The 22,287-nt window shown below is 51.1% G+C and overlaps 1 protein-coding gene across 1 annotated transcript in view; it reads right to left on the bottom strand.

Annotated features, from left to right (window-relative positions):
* The window catches only part of PIK3C2A (phosphatidylinositol-4-phosphate 3-kinase catalytic subunit type 2 alpha), a gene marked incomplete at its 5' end in the record, with an annotated part of 39,256 nt that extends 19,164 nt beyond the window's left edge, over positions 1 to 20,092 (bottom strand). The window contains 6 exons of the mRNA XM_082270511.1: positions 8,255 to 8,364; positions 12,163 to 12,319; positions 17,283 to 17,452; positions 18,502 to 18,638; positions 19,758 to 19,887; positions 19,967 to 20,092. Coding sequence (XP_082126637.1) covers positions 8,255 to 8,364; positions 12,163 to 12,319; positions 17,283 to 17,452; positions 18,502 to 18,638; positions 19,758 to 19,887; positions 19,967 to 20,092 — 830 coding nt within the window. The remainder of the gene's footprint in view (positions 1 to 8,254; positions 8,365 to 12,162; positions 12,320 to 17,282; positions 17,453 to 18,501; positions 18,639 to 19,757; positions 19,888 to 19,966) is intronic.
* Positions 20,093 to 22,287: the final 2,195 nt, after the last annotated feature.

Below are 22,287 nucleotides of genomic sequence, written 5' to 3' on the forward strand. Positions count from 1 at the left end.
GGGCAGAAGGCGTGGCTCCCCCCCCTGTGTACGCCTTCGGGCGTTCCCAGCCCTCCACGAGGAAGCTGGGCTCACAAAACATGGCCGCCCCCATAGAAGAGACATAAGACTCCAAAAACATGGCGGCCGGCGTGACCTGAGGACATACATGCATTCGGTCTACGGCAAAATGGCGGCGGACCGCCGATATCGTCTTCCCAGCACATCCACCTGCACTCTGCTAAGAGGTGACATATGGATCTACAGAGATACACTGCACATAAGGTAGGATTATACCTCCTATGTTTGCTGTAATGTTACAGTCTGCTGGGTAGAGTGTTAGCTCTTGAACCAAGTCCACTTCCCACAAACACATGCTGTATTACAAGGGGGACTTGTAAGTGTCAGATATATACTGACCATATATGGAGGGGCCCATAATATATACTGCCTCATAAATGAGGAAAAAAAGGGAACGTTTTACTCACCATACCGAACCGACAGGCACCCTCTCTTCATAATACCCTCTCCACCGAGGTGGGGGTTTGTGGACGCCTCGACTCTCTGGTCCTGGCGTCCAAGCGAGCTTTTAACTCGCAAAGTCAGTCCCTTTACTGGGACTCCGTCGCGGCCGACTCAGCGCACTGGTCTGCACGCGTTTTTAGGCAGAAACCGGGGTGACCACTGGATCTCACATCCAGCCCGTCGCCCGGCCCCGCATACTTACTTGAATATGTCGCGGCCGACCAAGCGCAATGCCTGGTCTGCACGCGCTCGTAGGCCGGCTGGGGTGACCACAAGTGTCGCCCAGTCCGGCATTTTTGCTTGAAGATCTCACAGGAAAAAACACTGGAGAAAACTACCTAAAAAATGTCTTTTTCCTAAAGAAAAAAAAAAAAGTCTTGCCAGGACCAAAAGATCCCAGCAAGGAACTTAGGTCCTTACTCCTGACTAGACAGAAAAAAACTGATTCCCTGTAGCAGAGAGAGGGAGGATATACCCTCAGGGACTGCCCCCTAGGGTGGAGCCAGAACGTTTTGTCATTCTGCCTAGTCCTACTCCTGCGGAGACAACATAACCCAGCTCTTGAGAATCAAGAAGACTACGTCTGTCAATGAGCGATAGAGAAACAATGCTCAACAGGAGCAACAGCCCAGGAAGCAAATACCAACAGCCAGGGACCTTCATGGCACTGCCGCACTAAGAACCTTGCGGCCAAAGGAGGCATCAGCTGATGCCAGAACATCTACCTTGTAGAATTTGGAAAAAGTGTGCACCGACGACCAAGTCGCAGCCTTGCACACCTGGGCCACGAGGCCCGATGCCAATAGGCCCAGGACGCACTCACCGATCTGGTAGAGTGCGCCTTAACAGGGAAGGGTGGACCCGTTCCTTCAAAGCATAAGCCTGTTCAATGGTCTGTCTGATCCATTTGGCAATAGTCGCTGCGGATGCAGCCATGCCCTTCCGAGGTCCCTCAAGAAGGACAAAGAGGGAATCCGTTTTCCGAAAATATTCCGTAGACGACAGGTAAACCCTGATCGCCCTGACAACATCCAAGGAATGCAGAGCAACCTCCTTAGGATGCTTAGGCTTCGTACAAAGCGAAGGCAGTACAATGTCCTCATTAATGTGGAACTCCGAGACCACCTTAGGAAGAAAGGAGGGATGCGGACGCAAAACCACCTTATCCCGGTGAATCACCAAGTACGGAGAACGCAAGATAACGCTGCCAGTTCTGAAACCCTGCGAGCCGAAGTGATCGCCACCAAAAAGGCAACCTTCTTAGACAGCAGAGGCATTGATATTTACCAAATGTTTTCAAAGGGAGCACGCTGTAACATGGAGAGAACCAAGTTCAAGTCCCATGGAGGTAAGGGCTCCTTCCTGGGAGGAGCCAAATGTCGCACACCTTGAATGAAGGTGCGAACCAGGGAATGAGATGCCACAGGGCGTTGGAAAAGAATAGCCAGTGCGGACACCTGGCCCTTGATCGTGGCCAGCGCCAGGCGCTGGTCCACACCAGACTGGAGGAAGGCCAACACTCTCGACACCGAGTATGAGCGAGGGGAGAACCCCTTGGACTCGCACCAGGCGAAATAAGCCTTCCAGGCACGGTAATAGATTTTACCAGAGGATGTTTTCCTAGCCTTGACAAGGGTAGGGATGACCGCAGAGGAGAGACCCCTGTCCTTCAGGACCTGGGTCTCAACAGCCAAGCCGTTAAAGCCAGCGACTGTAAAGCAGGATGGGAGATCGAACCCTGAGACAGGAGATCTTCCCGCAGAGGCAGACGCTACGGAGGCGCCACTGCCAGGGGAACAACGTCGGCGTACCAGGACCAGCGCGGCCAGTCCGGAGCCACCAGAATCACCAGGTGCGGTTCCGAGGTTAACCTGCGGAGGAACCTGGATAGCAACTGAATCGGGGGAAAGGCATACATCAGACGATACTGATGCCAAGGGGCTACCAACGCATCCGAGGCGTCCGCCAGCGGATCGCGCGCTCTTGCCACAAAACTTTCCACATTTCGATTTAGCAAGGAATGCGAACAGATCCACGTCCGGGGATCCCCACCTCGCACACAGCATTTGGAAGACCTCCGGGTGCAGGGACCATTCCCCCTGGTCCAGGGTCTAGCGGCTCAGATAGTCGGCCTGCCAATTCTCCACACCCGGAATGTGAACTGCCGAGATCGCCGGGACAGGAGTCTCGGCCCAAGACAGAATGTCGGTCACCTCCCGGGCCGCCCGAGCACTCCTGGTGCCCCCTTGGTGGTTGATGTATGCCACCGCGGTAGCATTGTCCGTCTGTACCCGGACAGGACGGCCCCGAAGATGGTCCGACCACCGGAAGAGACAGTTTTATCGCTCGCAATTCCAGCACATTTATCGGGAGGGAGGACTCCTCCGACCAAGTGCCCTGGGCAGACAGGTTGCCCAGGACTCCACCCCAGCCCGACAGGCTGGCATCCGTGGTAATCACCGTCCACACCAACGGATGGAAGGACTTGCCTTCCGCCACCGACGGGGACTGGAGCCACCACAGAAGAGCCAATCTGGTCTGACGACTCAAGGAGACACACAGATCCAGGGACTGAGGCAGTCTGTCCCACCTGTCCAGGATCTCCGCTTGGAGAGCCCGCGTGTGAAACTGAGCAACAGGTATCGACTCGAAGGCCGAAACCATCAGCCCCAGGCCCTGCATACAGGCCCTGAGTGACGAGGACGGGCTGTCCCTGAGGGACCTGATCTCGCCCCACAAAGTCCGGAGCTTGTCCTCCGGCAAGAACACCTTTGCCTGAGCAGAGTCCAGAATCATTCCCAGGTAGGGAAGATGAAGCGATGGAGACAACGTAGTTTTCTGAACGTTGATGGTCCATCCGAACTCCTGGAGCGTCTGTACCATGGTGGACAGATCGCGCACTAGGTCCTGGTTGGCACGCGATCTCAGAAGTAGATCGTCCAGGTAACCCAAGACCGCAATGCCCTGAGCCCTCAGCAGGCCCAGAACCGGCGCCATCACCTTGGTAAAAACCCTTGGTGCCGAAGCGAGACCGAAAGGTAACGCCACAAACTGGTAGTGGTCCTCTGCAATAGCAAAACTAAGGTACCGCTGATGACCCTCGAAAATGGGGATGTGCAGGTACGCATCTTTCAGTTCTATCGAGGCCAGGAATTCTCCCGGACTCAAGGAGGCCACTACCGAACGGAGAGACTCCATTCGAAACTTCCGAACACGCACGAAGCGGTTCAGCGATTTCAGGTCCAGAATAGGACGCACTTTGCCCTCCTTTCTGGGCACAGTGAACAGATTTGAATAAAACCCCCGAAACCTGTCCCGATGAGGCACCGAGACAATCACCACCTGAGCAAGAAGGTCCTGCACCGCTTGATGCAGGTCCTGCAGACGCCCCGGAGGCAAATGAAGATTTGAGGGAAAGAATCTGTCCGCCGGCCGGGAAAGGAATTCGATCTTGTATCCCGATCGAACGATTTCCAGAACCCACCTGTCCGATATCCGGAGCAGCCAAGGTTAGAGGAAACCGCGCAAACGTCCCCCCACCCCTGAAATGGGTGAGGGCGCCCCTTCAGGCAGAGGCAGATTGACCCGCCGAGCCGGCATGGCCAGACTGCTTACCCGCCCAGGGCTTCTTCTGACTGCCCTGGGCCTTGAAGGGCTTGCCCTTGGATTGGTTCCGAAAGGCACGAAAGGACCCCTGAGTGGATCTGGGCGCAGAACCCCGCTTGCCTCGAAAGGACTTGTTCTTTGGGTTCTGGGGCAGCATGGTGCTCTTGCCCCCCGTGCCGCCTTTTACCAGGGTATCCAACGCCTCGCCAAAAAGGCGAGAGCCAGCATAGGGAAAATCAGCAACTGTTTTCCGCGAGGATTGGTCAGCCGACCAGCTCTTCAGCCATATCAGCTGCCGGTTAAGCACCGAGACACTAGACAGGCGTGCTACTAAAGGGGCCTCATTCAAGGCCGCATCACACAGATACATGATTCCCTGGTGGATTTGATCCACCATTTCCAGCCGGGCAGGCGGAACATCATCAGACACGAGATTGCTCCTAAGCATCTTAGTCCAATCAGCCACCACCTGAGCCACCAAAACGGATGCGAAAATGGGTTTGAGCAACGAGCCCGCCACCGTATAGGAATGGCGGGCTAGAGACTCCAACCGCCGGTCCGTAGGATCCCGGAAAACCGGGGCATCCTCAGAAGGAACCAAGGTAGCCTTGTTTAGCACGGCTACAGTGTGATCCACCTGTAGAGGCACACACCATCGTGATTCCGTAGCCGGTGCAAAAGGATAAAGCAATTTGAACCGACTAGGTACCAGGAATGGACGTTTTAACGTGCGCCACATTTCATTAACAGTGTAATGAAAACTCAGGTGGGCAGGGAAAAACCTGCGCCGACTTGCGGGTCCTGTGCGTCCCAAATGAGGACACAACGCCCGGTGGACTGGGCTCATCCTCCAAATGTAGTGTTTCCTTAACAGAAACAATTAATTCATCCATGGTCGCCCGCTCTTCAGGCGACCCCGGGGAGGAGGTATCAACCCCCTCCACCTCTGCCTCCCCCTCAGACCCCAGCGGGTCCAAGGATGAGCGAGACCCTGAAAAGGGCACGCTCGCAGCAGCCATATCACCATCTGAATCAGAGGAGAGAGACAATCTGGGCCTCTTTTTAGCAGCACGTTCAGCCATCAGCATTTCCATGTTTGACACCAAGGTCGCCACTACAGCGGCCAAATCAGGTCTCAGAGGGGCCACAGGAGAACTGGGGACCCCCACCAGAGCTGGGGGGAATTTGCTGTCCTGAGAATCCATTGCTCAAGGTGACAAAAAATAACAGTGCAATAAGATAGTACTGTCCCTTTAGGAGCGCCGCGGAGTGCGCAGCCCACCGCTTCAGCTACAGTGACAAAGACCCCCCAACAGGAGAGAACAAAACTGAGCCAGAAATGACAATACAGAAAGATATTGAGAGCAATAACCTGCAGAGCCCCGCAGAGTGTTGCCACCGAGTGTCCTGCTTCAGAGGAAAAGGAAGTGCTGCTAAAGTAGGCTGAACTTATAGGCTGCATGACCCAGGGAAAATGGCTGCCCCATAGGATTGCATGGGAGGCTCCGCCAAAATGGCCACCGGACATGCGGTCGGAACGATCGTTCGGCTACCGCAAAATGGCGGCGGATGGTGCCAAAAACAGCATGTAGATTGCCCATAGAGAAGCCAAACATGCCTGCCCATACCTAAAATGGCAGACCGCGCGGATTCACCCCGCTGCGGCCGCCACACACACAGTCTGTACCCCCAACAAGCACCGAAGTGACACAGGGAAGGGGACTCCCAAAAACATACAGCACCGCAGCGCATGCACAAGCGATCCCCGCAGGGACCGCATCAGGGAGTCACACAGGCACAGACATGTGGGACACATAGCAACACAGGACTGCCACCCCAGACAGAGGCCCCACACAGAAGTACTTACCTGTACCAGATGGCGTGGGGTGCCTCTATGAACGGAAAGCCGCTGTCCTCTCTGACAGGGAGTGCCGTTTGCCAGGGACATTGCACTGCTGAATCGCAGATGCGTCCAGTGAAGTAGCCACCTCACAGCTGCATCCCTGCTGCGAGCAGGGATGGGTCGTTCATAGTGCCAGGGCGAACCATAGCTGAACGCTCGATGGCGGGCTGGGGGTCCATCTGACACTCTGCCCTGGAGAACCAGGGCGGTCAGTCCGAATCCCAGCACCGCATGATCCATCTTCATCCGAAGAAACGACTAAAACTAAAGCTGACAAAATAAACAGCTAGTAAAGTAAGAGAAAACTGACATTTTCATGAATTGACACTTTCAAATAAAAGATTAGGAAGGCTGAGACTGGAGCCCCAGCACAGGGAAGCCTAACTACTCCTGACGCTAGGCAGATTAAAACTGAGTTGGGAGTGGTCACTGCAGGGGGATATTGACCAGATGGGACAGCCCCCATGGGTGTGTATATGCAAATGCCTTTGTTCTTTTGACTAAGTCTTTATGCCTAGCTACTCCTGCGGAGCGGAAGTCAATACCAAACAGTGATGACTTAGAAGAGGCGGCGACTGTCGGAGAACGTAAGAGAAATATAATTTTTTTTTTTTTTTTAGATATAGTAAGTAGCTCAGGGACAGGACTCAGGAGGGCAGGGAATTATAATGGGCGCACACTCATGAAATGGACTCTCACAGTGACAGACAACAGTGTGCAGCAGAACAGATGACATCTCACCGACACTTCCCCTCCTGAGTCACAGTGACCGTGTCTCTCCACACCAGGTGGTCCCTTTAGCCCACCGCAGTCCAAACAGCACTGACAGTCCCTCTCCCAGCTTGACTTGCTCCCATCCCACGCACGAGGCTCTGACCGCTCTGCTCTCTTGCACCATGACATCACACGACACATTCAGGCACCACCTCTGCCAGACCCCCCCCCCCCCCCCCCCCGATGCCCAAAAACACTGTAGAAGGGCCTCGGCTGGTCTTGGGCGGCCGCTGAGCGTCACAGTCATAGTTTTTACTGGCAACCGTTTCCTGTCGCTGGCATTTACTGGAAGGAGAAAAGTGCACGCTTTTTACTGGCTGCCAGTAAATATACTGACGGTTGGCAACACTGGTTCTTGGACTTAGTCGGCGGGGGACAGCTAAAGCCATATAGGGGTGAATATTGCCAATATTCTCAGGAGGGGCCCAGGATCCTTCAGCATGCTTTCAGTCCACCTGTAAAACTGGGTGTTAGGTGAAGTTTGGAACCCTGGAGGGCCAAAGGGAAAAGTTGAGTGCATTTGGTTGATAGGTCCTGAGTTGACATGGAGATCCCTGGCTGATGGAGCCAAGACAGACTCAGATGAAGGAGCCCCTATAACAAATTTCCAGATTACAGGCCCTGGCTCCTTTTAGAGGATATTGCGTGGATGCCCCTAAAACCATCAGGAAAATATGGGCTGGGGTCACCCATAGCAGAGGGACTGTCCCTGCTGTGTATGTACAGACATATTGCGCCAATGTAGTGGTAATGCAGCCAGGCCTGGTATAAGGCAAGGCCTCAGGTACCCCAAAACTAAAGCAGCTGGTGCTGATGAGGGTCAGATGGTCATAGGTGACCAGAGGATTTTAGATGGGCAGGAGGGACAGACCATATCAGTGACGCATGCACACAAGTCTTCACTCAGTGGATGATGTAAGCGTATCGGCCCGACCAACCCAACCCAAAAATCGAGTCTTCTAAGGACACACACGGACTTCATGCCCCAGCTCTGGACCTGGAGAGCCATTCATGGCTAATTTCTACCAGCACATCAATGCAGAGCCCAGTGCCTGAGGGTCACATTCCAGGAGAGCCTCACAAATTCAGCCAGCAGGATCTGGCCTCCAAATTCAGGCTTAGGAAAGGCCAATCGGGATAACTGGAGCAATATAGTGAAGAATGAACTGAATTCAATGGAGGAAGAATCTATAAATAGGAAAGGCAAGTATAAAAATTGGTTTGACCTTTCTTGGCAGGGCTGGAAAAAGAAAAATGTCCATCCTCTTAGGACACCAGCAGAAAACTGAGGAATGCTGGGTAGAGGAGGGGTCATACAGGGGGCTGGCTTACAATTCTTCGGTTTGCCGTTGTCCAGTTCTCCTGTAGTGGGCAGTATAACCCGGCCGTATCGGATTTCCTATTTCCCTTAATAGAAAAAGTGTAATCACTGATTGGAAGCGATCGGTGCCGCGGATCTTCACTCACCTGGTAAAGAAGATGGTCGCCTCCGCGTCCGAGGCTTGTGGTTGGAGAGCATCATGGACATACTTCAGATCCTGAACCCCAGAAAGCTCCAGCAGCCCAGAGGATATCATCTGAAGAGTAACACACACGTCAGTTACATCTGATCACATGACAGAGTCAGAAATCCCCATCACCACTTCTGTACAATACCGGATTATATAAAATCTCAGAGAGATATAGAATGCAATATTTATTATACAATTTGAGATGGAGAAGGGAAGGCCTGGGATCTCTCTTTGGGTTTTATCACGGTCTGTGTCACTGACAGGGAGACTTCCAGGAAGGACAGGAAGGGGGGATTTTCCCTAAAGGGGTCACAGACAACAACATAGACAGTGATGCTTGCAATTGTATGAGCAATAAAGAGCTCTCTATGCTGCAACCTTCTCTTCATTGGTCATTCAGCAGATTCTGTGCACACAGACAGATCGCAGTACGTAGCTCCAGCTCCCCTGTCCTCTATGATGATAGTCACAGAAGATTGAGAAGCAGACCCCTCCTAACCAACAATGGGGCTTCTATCTCTTGTTAGTTAGGAGCAGCATCTGCTGTGTTTTAAATGTTTAGAAGAGCGGTGCAAACATTCTTCTTGCACCACTCACTCCATTCATTATTCACAATGTGTTCTATGTTTGGGGAGGGGGGGGGGTTTAGAAATGTTTTAGAAGGGTGATGTACACAGTATGTTCTATATGGGGGGAGCTCAAACTAATGAAAACTTTACGTTTAACAAAATATTCACAGAATGGAAACAAACCCAAAATATTCCTAATCAGTGAGACAGAAAGCTTCAAAAAGCGATCCTTAGAATGTGAAAGAGTAAGTCGGCTGACAGCACCGCCCGCCATACTGCCCGTTGCACCGCCCGTCATACCACCCATCGCACCGCCCGTCATACCACCCATCGCACCGCCCGTCATACCACCCATCGCACCGCCCGTCATACCACCCATCGCACCGCCCGTCATACCACCCATCGCACCGCCCGTCATACCGCCCATCGCACCGCCCGTCATACCGCCCGTCATACCACCCATCGCACCGCCCGTCATACCACCCATCGCACCGCCCGTCATACCGCCCATCGCACCACACGTCATACCGCCCATCGCACCACACGTCATACCGCCCATCGCACCGCCCGTCATACCACCCATCGCACCGCCCGTCATACCACCCATCGCACCGCCCGTCATACCACCCATCGCACCGCCCGTCATACCACCCATCGCACCGCCCGTCATACCACCCATCGCACCGCCCGTCATACCACCCATCGCACCGCCCGTCATACCACCCATCGCACCGCCCGTCATACCACCCATCGCACCGCCCGTCATACCACCCATCGCACCGCCCGTCATACCACCCATCGCACCGCCCGTCATACCGCCCGTCATACCACCCATCGCACCGCCCGTCATACCACCCATCGCACCGCCCGTCATACCGCCCATCGCACCACACGTCATACCGCCCATCGCACCACACGTCATACCGCCCATCGCACCGCCCGTCATACCACCCATCGCACCGCCCGTCATACCACCCATCGCACCACCCGTCATACCGCCCGTCGCACCGCCCGTCATACCACCCATCGCACCGCCCGTCATACCACCCATCGCACCGCCCGTCATACCGCCCATCGCACCGCCCGTCATACCGCCCATCGCACCACACGTCATACCGCCCATCGCACCACACGTCATACCGCCCATCGCACCGCCCGTCATACCGCCCATCGCACCGCCCGTCATACCGCCCATCGCACCGCCCGTCATACCGCCCATCGCACCGCCCGTCATACCACCCATCGCACCACCCATCATACCGCCCGTGGCACCACCCATTGCACCGCTCGTCATACCACCCATCGCACCGCCCGTCATACCGCCCGTCATACCACCCATCGCACCGCCCGTCATACCACCCATCGCACCGCCCGTCATACCGCCCATCGCACCACACGTCATACCGCCCATCGCACCACACGTCATACCGCCCATCGCACCGCCCGTCATACCGCCCATCGCACCGCCCGTCATACCACCCATCGCACCACCCGTCATACCGCCCGTCGCACCGCCCGTCATACCACCCATCGCACCACCCATCGCACCACCCATCATACCGCCCGTGGCACCACCCATCATACCGCCCGTGGCACCACCCATTGCACCGCCCGTCGCAACCCGTCATACCGCCCTTCGCACCGCCCGTCATACCACCCGTCTCACCGCCCGTCATACCACCCATCGCACCGCCCGTCATACCACCCATCGCACCGCCCGTCATACCACCCATCGCACCGCCCGTCATACCACCCATCGCACCGCCCGTCATACCACCCATCGCACCGCCCGTCATACCAACCATCGCACCGCCCGTCATACCAACCATCGCACCGCCCGTCATACCAACCATCGCACCGCCCGTCATACCAACCATCGCACCGCCCGTCATACCAACCATCGCACCGCCCGTCATACCACCCGTCCAGGCAGGGTTGTCCTGCAGTGCTTCTCATGCAGTTTTTGTTCCGGTTGTATTCTGAATACAGATCAGCATCCTTCTATATTTATTTTTTGTACTATACTGCCATGCTATTGGTCTTTGTGCGTTTTTGTTACAAATCCTCTTCTGAATGCCAGGAACAATTTTTATATTTAGGACCTCACATTAAACTGTTTTAGACACCTTGGTCTAATCGGTAGTAATGACCAGTTTCTGTAAGTGCAATAACAGACAAGTGACCCCCCAGGACCAGCAGTTTTATCTTCTTAGGAGTCATGTGACCTGGAATCACACAGAACATTCTCTGTGTCTATTACTGGCCTTCAATTTATAGGACCGGTGTTCCGTGAGAATTACCTACCCCGTGAGAAAAACCTACCCTGGCAGTGCGCATGCTCACAGCCCCTAGTGCGCATGCGCACTAGTCTGAAATGATGACTCTCCCGTGGAAAAAACCTACCATCGCGGCGGGTACATTAAAACAGCTGTACTGCAATATGAGTAAGCTCCGCTCCTTGCCCTGTCACTTCCCTGATCTTGTCTACTAAATATAAAAGCGGCTGGCGGCTCCGTGATTTATGTTGTCATACAGCCGCCGCCGGTTTTATATTTAGTAGACAAGACCAGGGAAGTGTCAGGGATAGCAGTGGAGATCACATGATATTTCTGGCGAGCTGTTTTAATGTAATTCCGCGGCGTTACAGACACTTTTGTACACCGGAAGTGACGAGGGTAGGTTTTTCTCACGGGTAGGTAATTCTCACGGAACACCGGGGCCAGAACAGTGCCATGATGTCCTACAGGTATAAAAGCACTACACAGGTCTGCATACATCTATGGACTATGGTCAGGAGAAGACCTGGGCAGGCACAGTGCAAAGTCCAATATTATAAAAGGTTAGGCAATCTGGATATACATCTGTATACTGCGGTCAGGATGAGACCTGGGCCGGCACAGTTAGGACCTGTGAAGTCCTGATATGAGAGTCAGGAAACCTGGACACACGTCTGCAAACTGTGGTTAGGAAAAGCTTTAGGGCCAATTCCCACTAGAACTGCGTGTTTTGCATGCATTTGATGTGTTTTATGTGAAATTTGTGCATTTTTACTAAGCTAACATTTAGGAGGTCACTTCTGTCTTCTTTGGGCTTTTAGGTGCACTGCATCGCATGCTTCTGTGCATTTACAGTGCAGAACAATGCAGCTTTCACTGCAAAAGTGTGAACAATCTTCATAGGATAACCTGGATTTTGGATTGTCTATGCAGTTTGAAAGCAGTCAAAAATGCATCTCCCTGCATGTGGTGTGAATGGATCCTTGGAGATCGGGGGGTTTGTAAGATGTGATCCTCACCAGGGACAGCAGGTTCAGGAAGAGGTTGGTGTGTTTCCTGAGAAGGTTATAGGCCTGGCAGCAAAGATCTACGAAGAGCTGGAAGCGGCGGGTGGGTTTCTCTCCTCCGTTAATGACGTAGGCCATGTCCGAGGTCAGGACGAAGGGAGCGCGATCCCTACAGAGAACAAAAACATGTTTAACAGGTATCAGGACATCAGAACGGAAATAGGACTTTGTGATCAGACTCAGATTACATATACAGTGGGTACAGAAAGTATTCAGACCCCCTTAAATTTTTCACTCTTTGTTATATTGCAGCCATTTGCTAAAATCATTTAAGTTCATTCTTCTTCCTCATGAATGTACACATAGCACCCCATACTGACAGAAAAACACAGAATTGTTGACATTGTTGCAGATTTATTAAAAAAGAAAAACTGAAATATCACATGGTCTAAGTATTCAGACCCTTTGCTGTGACACTCATATATTTAACTCAGGTGCTTTCCATTTCTTCAGATCATCCTTGAGATGGTTCTACACCTTCATTTGAGTCCAGCTGTGTTTGGTTATACTGATTGGACTTGATTAGGAAAGCCACACACCTGTCTATATAAGACCTTCCAGATCACAATGCATGTCAGAGCAAATGAGAATCATGAGGTCAAAGGAACTGCCTGAAGAGCTCAGAGACAGAATTGTGGCAAGGCACAGATCTGGCCAAGGTTACAAAAAGATTTCTGCTACACTTAAGGTTCCTAAGAGCCCAGTGGCCTCCATAATCCTCAAATGGAAGACGTTTGGGACGACCAGAACCCTTCCTAGAGCTGGCCGTCCGGCCAAACTGAGCTATCGGGGGAGAAGAGCCTTGGTGAGAGAGGTAAAGAAGAACCCAAAGATCACTGTGGCTGAGCTCCAGAGATGCAGTCAGGAGATGGGAGAAAGTTGTAGAAAGTCAACCATCACTGCAGCCCTCCACCAGTCGGGGCTTTATGGCAGAGTGGCCCGACGGAAGCCTCTCCTCAGTGTAAGACACATGAAAGCCCGCATGGAGTTTGCTAAAAAAACACCTGAAGGACTCCAAGATGGTGAGAAATAAGATTCTCTGGTCTGATGAGACCAAAATAGAACTTTTTGGCCTTAATTCTAAGCGGTATGTGTGGAGAAAACCAGGCACTGCTCATCACCTGTCCAATACAGTCCCAACAGTGAAGCATGGTGGTGGCAGCATCATGCTGTGGGGGTGTTTTTCAGCTGCAGGGACAGGACGACTGGTTGCAATCGAGGGAAAGATGAATGCGGCCAAGTACAGGGATATCCTGGACAAAAACCTTCTCCAGAGTGCTCTGGACCTCAGACTGGGCCGAAGGTTTACCTTCCAACAAGACAATGACCCTAAGCACAAAGCTAAAATAACGAAGGAGTGGCTTCACAACAACTCCGTGACTGTTCTTGAATGGCCCAGCCAGAGCCCTGACTTAAACCCAATTGAGCATCTCTGGAGAGACCTAAAAATGGCCGTCCACCAACGTTTACCATCCAACCTGACAGAACTGGAGAGGATCTGCAAGGAGGAATGGCAGAGGATCCCCAAATCCAGGTGTGAAAGACTTGTTGCATCTTTCCCTTAAAGACTCCTGGCTGTATTAGATCAAAAGGGGGCTTCTACTAAATACTGAGCAAAGGGTCTGAATACTTAGGACCATGTGATATTTCAGTTTTTCTTTTTTAATAAATCTGCAACAATGTCAACAATTCTGTGTGTTTCTGTCAGTATGGGGTGCTATGTGTACATTCATGAGGAAGAAGAATGGCTGCAATATAACAAAGAGTGAAAAATGTAAGGGGGTCTGAATACTTTTCGTACCCACTGTATATATCAGAGAATGAGGGGACAATCAATGACCCCAGCAGGACGGTGCTATGAATACTCCCAGCTTTGGCAGTACTTCCACCAATGAGAGTACAGAAGGATTTGTTGCTGGAAGTCCAGAATTTATGGGGAATTCCAGAGCAGAAATCGCATTCTTCACATCACACGGAGAAAATTCCCATGAGAGTTCCGCCTCTCCGCCTAGCACTGTGTACATTCACTGCGCCATCACCCCCCCCTTCATACAACACCTCCCTGCACCATCACCTCCCCCCCTTCATACAACACCTCCCTGCACCATCACCTCCCCCCCTTCATACAACACCTCCCTGCACCATCACCTCCCCCCCTTCATACAACACCTCCCTGCACCATCACCTCCCCCCCTTCATACAACACCTCCCTGCACCATCACCTCCCCCCCCTTCATACAACACCTCCCTGCACCATCACCTCCCCCCCCTTCATACAACACCTCCCTGCACCATCACCTCCCCCCCCTTCATACAACACCTCCCTGCACCATCACCTCCCCCCCTTCATACAACACCTCCCTGCACCATCACCTCCCCCCCCTTCATACAACACCTCCCTGCACCATCACCCCCCCCCTTCATACAACACCTCCCTGCACCATCACCTCCCCCCCCTTCATACAACACCTCCCTGCACCATCACCCCCCCCCTTCATACAACACCTCGCTGCACCATCACCCCCACTTCATACATCACCTCCCCCTTCATACAACACCTCCCTGCACCATCACCTCCCCCCCCCTTCATACAACACCTCCCTGCACCATCACCCCCCCCCCTTCATACATCACCTCACTGCACCATCACCTCCCCTTCATACAACACCTCCCTGCACCATCACCTCCCCCCCCCCCCCTTCATACAACACCTCCCTGCACCATCACCCCCCCCCTTCATACATCACCTCCCTGCACCATCACCCCCCCTTCATACAACACCTCCCTGCACCATCACCCCCCCCCCTTCATACAACACCTCCCTGCACCATCACCCCCCCCTTCATACAACACCTCCCTGCGCCATCACCTCCCCCCCCTTCATACAACACCTCCCTGCACCATCACCCCCCCCCCCCTTCATACAACACCTCCCTGCACCATCACCCCCCCCCCTTCATACAACACCTCCCTGCACCATCACCCCCCCCCCCCCTTCATACAACACCTCCCTGCACCATCACCCCCCCCTTCATACAACACCTCCCTGCACCATCACCCCTCCGCACCATCACCCCCCCCCTTCATACATCACCTCCCTGCACCATCACCCCCCCTTCATACAACACCTCCCTGCGCCATCACCTCCCCCCCCGTCATACAACACCTCCCTGCACCATCACCCCCCCCTTCATACAACACCTACCTGCACCATCACCCCCCCTTCATACAACACCTCCCTGCACCATCACCCCCCCCTTCATACAACACCTACCTGCACCATCACCCCCCCTTCATACATCACCTCCCTGCACCATCACCCCCCCTTCATACAACACCTCCCTGCGCCATCACCTCCCCCCCCCGTCATACAACACCTCCCTGCACCATCACCCCCCCCTCTTCATACAACACCTCCCTGCACCATCACCCCCCCTTCATACAACACCTCCCTGCACCATCACCCCCTCCCTCTTTATACAACACCTCCTGCACCATCATCCCCCCTTCATGCAACACCTCCCTGCACCATCACCCCCCCCCCCTTCATACAACACCTCCCTGTACCATCACCCCCCCCTCTTCATACAACACCTCCCTGCACCATCACCCCCCCCCCCCCCTTCATACATCACCTCCCTGCACCATCACCTCCCCCCCCCCCTTCATACAACACCTCCCTGCACCATCACCCCCCCTTCATACAACACCTCCCTGCGCCATCACCTCCCCCCCCCTTCATACAACACCTCCCTGCACCATCACCCCCCCCCCCTCTTCATACAACACCTCCCTGCACCATCACCCCCCCCCCCTCTTCATACAACACCTCCCTGCACCATCACCCCCCCTTCATACAACACCTCCCTGCACCATCACCTCCCCCCCCCCTTCATACAACACCTCCCTGCACCATCACCTCCCCCCCCTTCATACAACACCTCCCTGCGCCATCCCTCTTTCCAAGAAGTGACCGCTGTTTTCAGACCAATGAGATTTAAAAATGGCAGTCACATGACTAAATTTAAAGCGGAACTCCAGGCAGGTTACTTGTTCAGACCCAAACTTCCTATCCAAATCTAATGCACACATTAACACTTTATTCTTTCAGAGTTTCTTAGTAAATATCTTCTAACAGTTGGTGGAGTCATCTCTGTGCATTAGAACTGCAGCTATGCCGGGGCCACGGGGGGAGGTGCTGGAGAATCTCTGAGGTCTCTTCCTGTCACTGTGAAAGGTCAATGGAATAACTACAATTCCCATCATGCACAGGCGAATGGTAGCCATAGCCATCAATGGGCATAAATGTGGGCGGGTTCGTTGACAATTTTTGAATACGCCCATGTCACAGGACAGACTGGGGGTCAGATGTCAGAGACCTCCCACTACAGCCAGCGGGATGTCATTATGTCACCACTGGTGATATGGAACTACAGTGGGGAGGTTACAATACGAGTGACCCGGGGCAGGAGCGGGCACAGCGTCCATTGGAGTAAATAGGGGACACCCGGCCTTCGTTATGCTGGTTCCTCATAGCGATAGCAGCATCAGAATAATAATGATGACCATATTTGTTGAGGGTGAGCAATGTCATTCCTAAAGAGGGGTAAAATTTCTGCCCAGAGTTCAGCTTTAGGATCCATATCCTCCTGTATTGGTCAGCATAATTCATGGTGCTGCTGCAGAACATCTTACTGCTCACTAATACTACAAATACAGGAAACTACAATACTGACTGTTCCCCCACTACTATCATCTAACCCAGACCTCTAGGAGATGATCATTGTCATTGGACAGTGCTCACCTAATAAAGCAGTGCGTGTCCCCCCCACCCCCCCCCCCCCCCTACCACCAAACAGGGACCAAAAAAAAAGCAGAATGACTCCGGTTACAAAACATCCAGGTCAGAAAAAGTGGTCAACACATAATAAATGATGAATGGATCATCTCTACCATCCAATGATGAATGGATCATCTCTGCGATCCAATGATGAATGGATCATCTCTGCGATCCAATGATGAATGGATCATCTCTGCGATCCAATGATGAATGGATCATCTCTGTGATTTACCTTTTGAAGCTTCCAAACATCTGGGCGTGTCCGAGGAACTTCCCAAAGTCGATGTGAAACATGTGACCGGTGCTCCGCAGCATGATGTTATCGTTATGGCGATCGCAGATGCCCAGCACATAGGTGGCCACACAGCATCCAGCACAGGAGTAGATGAAGTTTTCTGATGCCTAAATATAAAGAGAACCGGTCTGTTAGAAAAAGGGAGGTAATCACTCAATGGAGAGATCTCCATCTAATCAACCTTGGAGTTCCCCCAATGTGGAAACCTCCATCTACCCCACACCCTAGTGTCTATGTACCCCCAATGTGAGGACCCCCATCACCCCCACACCCTAGTGTCTATGTACCCCCAATGTGAGGACCCCCATCACCCCCACACTCCATCGTCCATGTACCCGAAATGTGTGAACCCCCATCTCACCAACACTTCAGTGTCTATGCAATCCCAATGTGAGGACCACCATCTCACACACTCCAGTGTCTATGTACCCCAATGTGAGAACCCCCATCTCACACACTCCAGTGTCTATGTACCCCAATGTGAGGACCACCATCTCTCACACACACCAATGTCTATGTACCCCAATGTGAGGACCACCATCTCACACACTCCAGTGTCTATGTACCCCAATGTGAGGACCACCATCTCACACACTCCAGTGTCTATGTACCCCAATGTGAGGACCACCATCTCTCACACACACCAGTGTCTATGTACCCCCAATGTGAGGACCACCATCTCTCACACACACCAGTGTCTATGTACCCCCAATGTGAGGACCACCATCTCTCACACACACCAATGTCTATGTACCCCCAATGTGAGGACCACCATCTCTCACACACACCAATGTCTATGTACCCCCAATGTGAGGACCACCATCTCACACACTCCAGTGTCTATGTACCCCAATGTGAGGACCACCATCTCACACACTCCAGTGTCTATGTACCCCAATGTGAGGACCACCATCTCACACACTCCAGTGTCTATGTACCCCAATGTGAGGACCACCATCTCTCACACACACCAATGTCTATGTACCCCCAATGTGAGGACCACCATCTCTCACACACACCAGTGTCTATGTACCCCCAATGTGAGGACCACCATCTCCCCTAAATTCCAGTGTCTGTGTACAAATGTGAGTACCCCCATCTCTCAGACTTCTGTGTTATATTACCTGGTGGACTTCACACATCATATCCACATTACCTTCTCATATTCCTCCTCGGACGGGTTATACTTTCGCAGCCACTCTGCCAGCGGTTTGTCCTTGAAGGATCCAGTCAATCCATATTCAACCTGGATCTTCCTCAGGGTATCAGAGGAGAGCACCAGCTCCACCAGACCTGCAACCAAGTGGGAGGCGCTCAGTCATATCAACAAACCCTTTAAGCTCCTCCTCTCAGGACCGGAAGACACATTGCACACACTGAGGACACCTCCAATACCCCCCTACCCCAATATCAAGGAATGCTGGGTAATGGGGGTGGCAGATAAATATTTCTATTGACTCCTCTTTATACAGACATGACAGATACAGAAGGGGAGATAATCAGATAAAATCCGCTCTGGCAATGCCTAAAATTCTTCTATAATGTGACCTGTACATTAAAGTGGAACTCCGGATCATCTCTCTTGCTGTCTGACTCCCTATTGGTAGATGTAGAATACTGTATTTAGATGGGCTTGTATTGTTTCTCCCCCAGTTAGGAGTAAGTATCTCCAGGGGTTTGAGAAGTTGGATTCATCCTTTTTTACATGGATAGTGTAGGACCCACTGATAATGGGGTACTTTGACGCAGTGGTGGGCTTGAGCACGATATGGCCATATGGTGGGACCAAACCCCCATTTTTATTCATTCATTGATTGCCTTATATTTTATAGTCATTTCTTTTGCATGTGTGCGCTTTTTTGTAAATATGCATGTCGCTTGGTCTATAGCTGCACCAGCTTTAGAAATGCATGTTCAGGGTGTGCTCCCCCAACCTCTTTTTTGTTTGTATTGTATTGTTTCTTACCCTGTGTAACCATCCTGTACTCACATTTATACAGCCGTGTAGATAAGACGGGTGAACAGTCCACTATGGCGCCATCAAACCTCCCGCAGAAGAACAGGCCAGCACTCCAATGCAGGCTATAGGGGTACAAACCAATGAGGAGCCTTCACTCCTTTCCTGGTGACACCGGGGCACTGATGTGAGCTACACTTCCTGTTATCCATATCTGAAACGCGTTCCTCATACATATGTTTGGATCCCTCACTGGGCGTCTGGCTATTGCATTACTTTAAAATGCAGTTGAATACGGAGTTCCCCTTTAAGGAACTCTACTCTCCATTCCTGTTCTAGTCCCTACAGAAGGTCCCTACAGAGGGTCCCTACAGAAGGTCCCTACAGAAGGTCCCTACAGAGGGTCCCTACAGAAGGTCCCTACAGAGGGTCACACGGCATTCAGGAAAACCCACCTCTGTCTTTGCCAGTGGAAAGACATTTAAAGAGGACCATCCGCATGTCCAGACCTTCCTGTAACCACAGCTTGTCCATAATCTTTATCATTTGCAGAGCCAGCATGTCCTGCCGCAGATCTTCTCCCACCTACAAGACAAAGAGGGGACTCAGCTACAGGAAATCCCTCATCTATGGCCGCCACTAATACTGCCATCAGACTCCGCACCTTAAACATGGAGTTTATTTCCTCCCCCAGCGGATCGGCGCTCACCATGGTCACTTTCAGGGGAACTGCGTTGGAGTTGAAGAAGGAACACGCCTGCGGGGAGAAGAGAGGAGCACCGTATACCATCATAGAGGTGAACTAACCACAGTCTATAGGAGGTCAATGCAACCAGACAACATAGAGCATGGCAAAGAAATGCAAACCCCCCCCCCCCTCCCCCCCAGATCAATTCATAAAGAGGCAAAAATCAGATCTATTGAGGGGACACAGGAGTTCAATAATGAAGAATTCTTCTGCCAGTGTCACAGCCTCCTGAAGGGGGCAGTATAATGGTTTCTGACTTTTGATGTATGAAAGCAGGGGGAGGCAACCTTTCATGGAGGCGGAGATCTACCTGGACAACATGAAGGATGGCAAAGAAAGAAAAACACCCACCAAGCTCCCAATAAAGAGACAGCATGCCCCCTTCACATCCCCCCCCCCTTCACATCAACCCCCCACTGTAGTGTCCTCCACCCCCCATACAAAAAGTGTAGCTGCTGACTTTTAAAGCCACTCACCTTTCCCACGATCCAGCGGTGCGCTCACCCCAGCCGTCTTCATCCTCCGTCATCGGCGCCGCCATCTTCACTATGAGCACCCGGGTGTGACAGCTTCACTGCCAGGTGTCCACTGCGCATGCCTGAGCCGTGCATCCTCAATGGGGGGATTGGGGATTCAGTCTTCTGGGACTGTTCAGTGTCCCAAAATACTGCAGGGGGAGGGATGAAGAAGGAGAACTTCCGGTGTCGAGGGATTGGAAATGGGAGCAGGTACCTGCCCCTCCCCCTCCCCCGCTCCTCAAAAGTGGCAATTGTGCAAGAGCAGCGGGGGAGAAAAAGCAGAACTTCCCCTTCTGGGTGTATTCTTTTACCTACTGCCTGGTATTTACTGAGAAATGAAGGAAATACTGGCAGTTTGATGATGAATGTCACTTTATATTACACTCTTATATACGAGTCTTCATGTATGTGAATGGAAATTCAAGTCACCCCGCTGAGCGCTGCGATTATTGGAAATATTATTAGTAGTGATTATTGGAATTATTATTAGTAGTGATTATTGGAATTATTATTATTACTGATTATTGGAATTATTATTAGTAGTGATTGGAATTATTATTATTACTGATTATTGGAATTATTATTAGTAGTGATTATTGGAATTATTATTATTAGTGATTATTGGAATTATTATTAGTAGTGATTATTGGAATTATTATTATTAGTGATTATTGGAATTATTATTAGTAGTGATTATTGGAATTATTATTAGTAGTGATTATTGGAATTATTATTATTACTGATTATTGGAATTATTATTAGTAGTGATTGGAATTATTATTATTACTGATTATTGGAATTATTATTAGTAGTGATTATTGGAATTATTATTATTAGTGATTATTGGAATTATTATTAGTAGTGATTATTGGAATTATTATTAGTAGTGATTATTGGAATTATTATTATTACTGATTATTGGAATTATTATTAGTAGTGATTATTGGAATTATTATTAGTAGTGATTATTGTAATATTGTCAGACATCCTGGTCAATAAAGAGTTTAAAAAGAAAAGTATAACTAAAGGCAAAACTATTTATTTTGGATGGAGTAGAGAGGGGTTAGCTCCCCTGTCAGTTTCTATTGCTGTCTGTGTCCCCGTTAGGGAGATTCATCCTATTTCTCCTGTTTACCGTTCTCATTGAAAGTAAAACCCACATTTTGAGGTGTCCCCAGAAAAGTAATAGAGGGGAAATCTTCCAATGGGGACACCAGTTCTGGGGAATTCCCTTAATTTGCAGGGATTTCCCCTCACTTCCTGATTGGCAATGGGACAGGGTGAGAAGGGAAATCTCCCCAATGGGACACAGATGGTGAAAAAAAAAAAAAAAGATCTGACATAGGTTATACCCTCCCTTATTCTATAAACCAGTGTTAATTTTGTCGACGAAAACGTTTTCGTCGACTAAATTAACACAATTTTAGTCGCCTAAAATACGACTAAAACAATTCAGATGACTAAAATATGACTAAAACTAAAATGGCATTTTAGTCAAAAGACTAGAACTAAAACTAAAACTAAATCGAAATTTGCTGCCAAAAATTAACACTAGTGCATGCTCAAAGCATAAATAATAAGATATTAGATTTTTCACTCCAGGACCAGCAGTAGTATATAATGAGTTTGGAAATTGTAGAGAAATGCTTAAATAATGCATTACAAATTACAATTGAACTACACCCATTCCATTATAGATGACTAAAATTTGTTTTAGTC

The sequence above is a fragment of the Pelophylax lessonae genome (assembly GCF_965119305.1).
Source record: "Pelophylax lessonae genome assembly, chromosome: 10".
NCBI lineage: Eukaryota > Metazoa > Chordata > Amphibia > Anura > Ranidae > Pelophylax > Pelophylax lessonae.